This window comes from Anolis carolinensis, chromosome 2 (genome assembly GCF_035594765.1).
Source record: "Anolis carolinensis isolate JA03-04 chromosome 2, rAnoCar3.1.pri, whole genome shotgun sequence".
Lineage (NCBI taxonomy): Eukaryota > Metazoa > Chordata > Lepidosauria > Squamata > Dactyloidae > Anolis > Anolis carolinensis.
This window is the reverse complement of record NC_085842.1, coordinates 265,983,158-265,985,899: the sequence shown is the minus strand read 5'-3', so window position 1 is coordinate 265,985,899 and position 2,742 is coordinate 265,983,158. Positions and strand designations below refer to the sequence as shown.

The following is a 2,742-nucleotide window of genomic DNA, read 5'->3' as shown; positions in this document are numbered from 1 at the left end:
GATGCCAAAACCATAAACTCTGTTTATTAAACTCTACGATCCAAACTTTAGAACAACTTGCAAACAATTGAAGGTTAGACCACAGTAATAATAACCAATTCTATTCCTTTCCAAAATTTAAACATAAAATAGTATCTTTCTTTCCAATAGCATATAAACTTTTCCTTTCTTTACAAAACAAAATTCTAGACAGTAGCCATTTAGAAGATATTTCTATATTTTCCCTGCAAAGGATAGGGCTGCATCCCTCTGGAGACACACATGATAACCCGGACATGATATAAGGCACTTATATACGTTAAATAAACATGATGTCATTGCATATATAAAAGAAGCATGATATTAGGCAATTATAGTTGCAAATAATATAATTAAACATGTAAAAATTATACATCCATACATAAAAGAAACATGTAAAGTAACTGCATATATAAAACACAATATAAAATATGATATAAGGCAATTACAGATGTCAAAGGAACGTGATATTACATATGTAAAAAACATGATTATATGTATAAAAAAGCATGATACAAGGTGTCAGGATCTAGGCTGCTGGGCACCAATAACCATACACTGAGGCCAGATTCTATCTAATATCTTTATTAAAGGAATATATAAAGTCAATAAAAACAAGTGTAGAATAAAGTTCAGAAGCAGACCTTTCAAATGAGGCCAAATATAGTCCAGCAGATTATTGTCCAATATGAAATATTAGAGTCCAAAGATTATAATCCAATAACCGCAACACACGCTTTGCCAAGCAAAGCGTTGGGAAAACAGAAAAAGTCTTGAATCCAATGAAGCTTGACACAAGGCTGAAAGTTACTTGGAACGTGGCTGGAGCTGTGGCTAAAGGCAAAGCAACTTGAAGCATGGAACAAGATCTGTGGTAAATCCGTGAGACGAGGACAAGGCTTGGAACTAGATTCAGGAGGCAAGGAACAGGATTCGAAGTCCACACACACATGACCTCTCTCCAGGAGCTGACGAATTGACTCCGCAAGGAATCCTTCGCGCAATTTCCCTATATTGGGTCTCGTTTCCCCAAACAACAATCACTTTCCCTAGAGAACAGGGAGCGAAGGAAACCAGCTTGCAGGTGCAAGACTCCCCGTATTTTCTCAGGGGAAATACTTCTAATCAGTGGCATATTTGGCAGCAAGGCGAGCACTACTTCTAAATTTTTCTCTCAATCCTCTATCAGTCGTGTAAGCCTGTTTTCTCCCATAAGGGGGAGAGTTCCCACCAAGGTCAGGTTTAATTGGTTCTTGGACTAGAACTTCAGGCAGCTGCCAAGGCTCTGACTCCGACCGGAAATCTGGGGAAAACTCCATATTTTCCTCCTCATCTGCCACAATACTGTCAGGAATAGGACTGCAGGGCCCATGAATCATCACACTAGGCAACTGACACATCTAAAAGAAACACAATATAATTAACCTAGGTACAACAAATGTGAAAGAAGGCAACAATATACATAAAAAAACATTTCTGGACTCACAAATGTAGTCTAAGAGAATTGGGCTTCCATTCTCCAAACCTGAAACAAAGTGGGAGGAAATGTAAAGAGTGTTAATGATGCTCGAAATCAAATGTTGTTCTTTTACAAAGTCAAACTAAAACTAAGAATAAATGCTTCGGTCTTCTCCTGATCTTCTTATCTCCTCACCTTGCGTCCAGCCGAGTTACGTCCGCACTTGCGATACAGCGACCTCTTCCCTTGGCTCAGTGGGCAGTATTTTAAAGTATGGGCCTTTTCGCCCGTGGCACCGCAGAGCGGACAGGTGTATTTGCGCAAGATGGGGCACTCCACGGTGCCGTCCATCCCCTTCAGCCGGTGGGACGAATAGACCTGCTTGGATTCCCCGTTGTGTTTGCAGAAATTGCAAATCTCCTTGTTTTGGGAAGCCTGGCCATTGGCACTACCTTTGGAGCTCTTGCTGCTGGAACTGCTTCCATTAACCCATTGTGATGCTGTTTCAAAGTTGTCCTCGTTGAGGACTAGCTGCATGTCGTACTCCATTGTGTCCAAACTCTGAGATGGAAATGGGACCTTCTTGCGTTCCGCGATGATCTCCGTAACCACTTTCGCAAGGCTCAGATAGCCCTTCCATCTGTCAAACTCCCTGAACATGGAAGGGGCATAATGTGGCACGTGCATGGCTGATCTGGAGAGCATGGTGCCAATTCTACCCTGGTGTGGACACACACTGAATGCCACATATTGGAGGCGGAGTCTTTGTTTTATATATAAGGGGAGGGGTTCCAAACCTTTCACATTGGACCCTCCCATCTATTTTTACACTCCTTTGCCCTAGATTTAACCCCCACATGTCTAGACAATCACAGCTTTTCAAGGAAGAGTTTGGTTTTTCCAATTTTTTAACTTCGGAGGTAATGCCACAGTTTCTCCCTTGAGGCAGTGGTTCTCGACTTGTGGGTCCCCAGATGTTTTGGCCTTCAACTCCCAGAAATCCTAACAGCTGGTAAAATGGCTGGGATTTCTGGGACTTGTAGGTAAAAACACCTGGAGATCCACAGGTTGAGAAACACTGCCTTAAGGGAACGTTAGCAGTTGTGGTTCTGTTTGTCCATCCAAGAATGAGTTGAATTTCTGCCTTGGATGAAATAGCAACATTGTATATCCAACGTTTGCCAAAGTCCTGAAGGACGGATCCAGTAATGATGAAGCCTGCAAGAGTGTTATATTGCTTTTGCATGGCAGAATAGCATTGGACT

The 2,742-nt window shown here is 41.9% G+C and overlaps 1 protein-coding gene across 1 annotated transcript; it reads right to left on the bottom strand.

Moving 5' to 3' along the window:
- Positions 1–587: 587 nt before the first annotated feature.
- Positions 588–2,296, bottom strand: LOC134296664 (nanos homolog 2-like). Its single transcript, XM_062972164.1, has 3 exons — positions 1,673–2,296; positions 1,505–1,543; positions 588–1,418 (listed from the first exon to the last, which is right to left on the bottom strand). Exons 1-2 carry the CDS (start codon positions 2,294–2,296, stop codon positions 1,514–1,516), a joined length of 654 nt encoding a protein of 217 aa, XP_062828234.1. The 3' UTR covers positions 588–1,418; positions 1,505–1,513.
- Between the last annotated feature and the right edge of the window lie 446 nt (positions 2,297–2,742).

Excerpts from the sequence above, each read along its gene's own strand:
- LOC134296664 (XM_062972164.1), bottom strand. The coding sequence starts at position 2,296 with ATGGGAGGGTCCAATGTGAAAGGTTTGGAACCCCTCCCCTTATATATA. Across the intron at positions 1,544-1,672 it reads GTAACTCGGCTGGACGCAAG|GTTTGGAGAATGGAAGCCCA; the intron begins GTGAGGAGATAA and ends ACTTTGTTTCAG.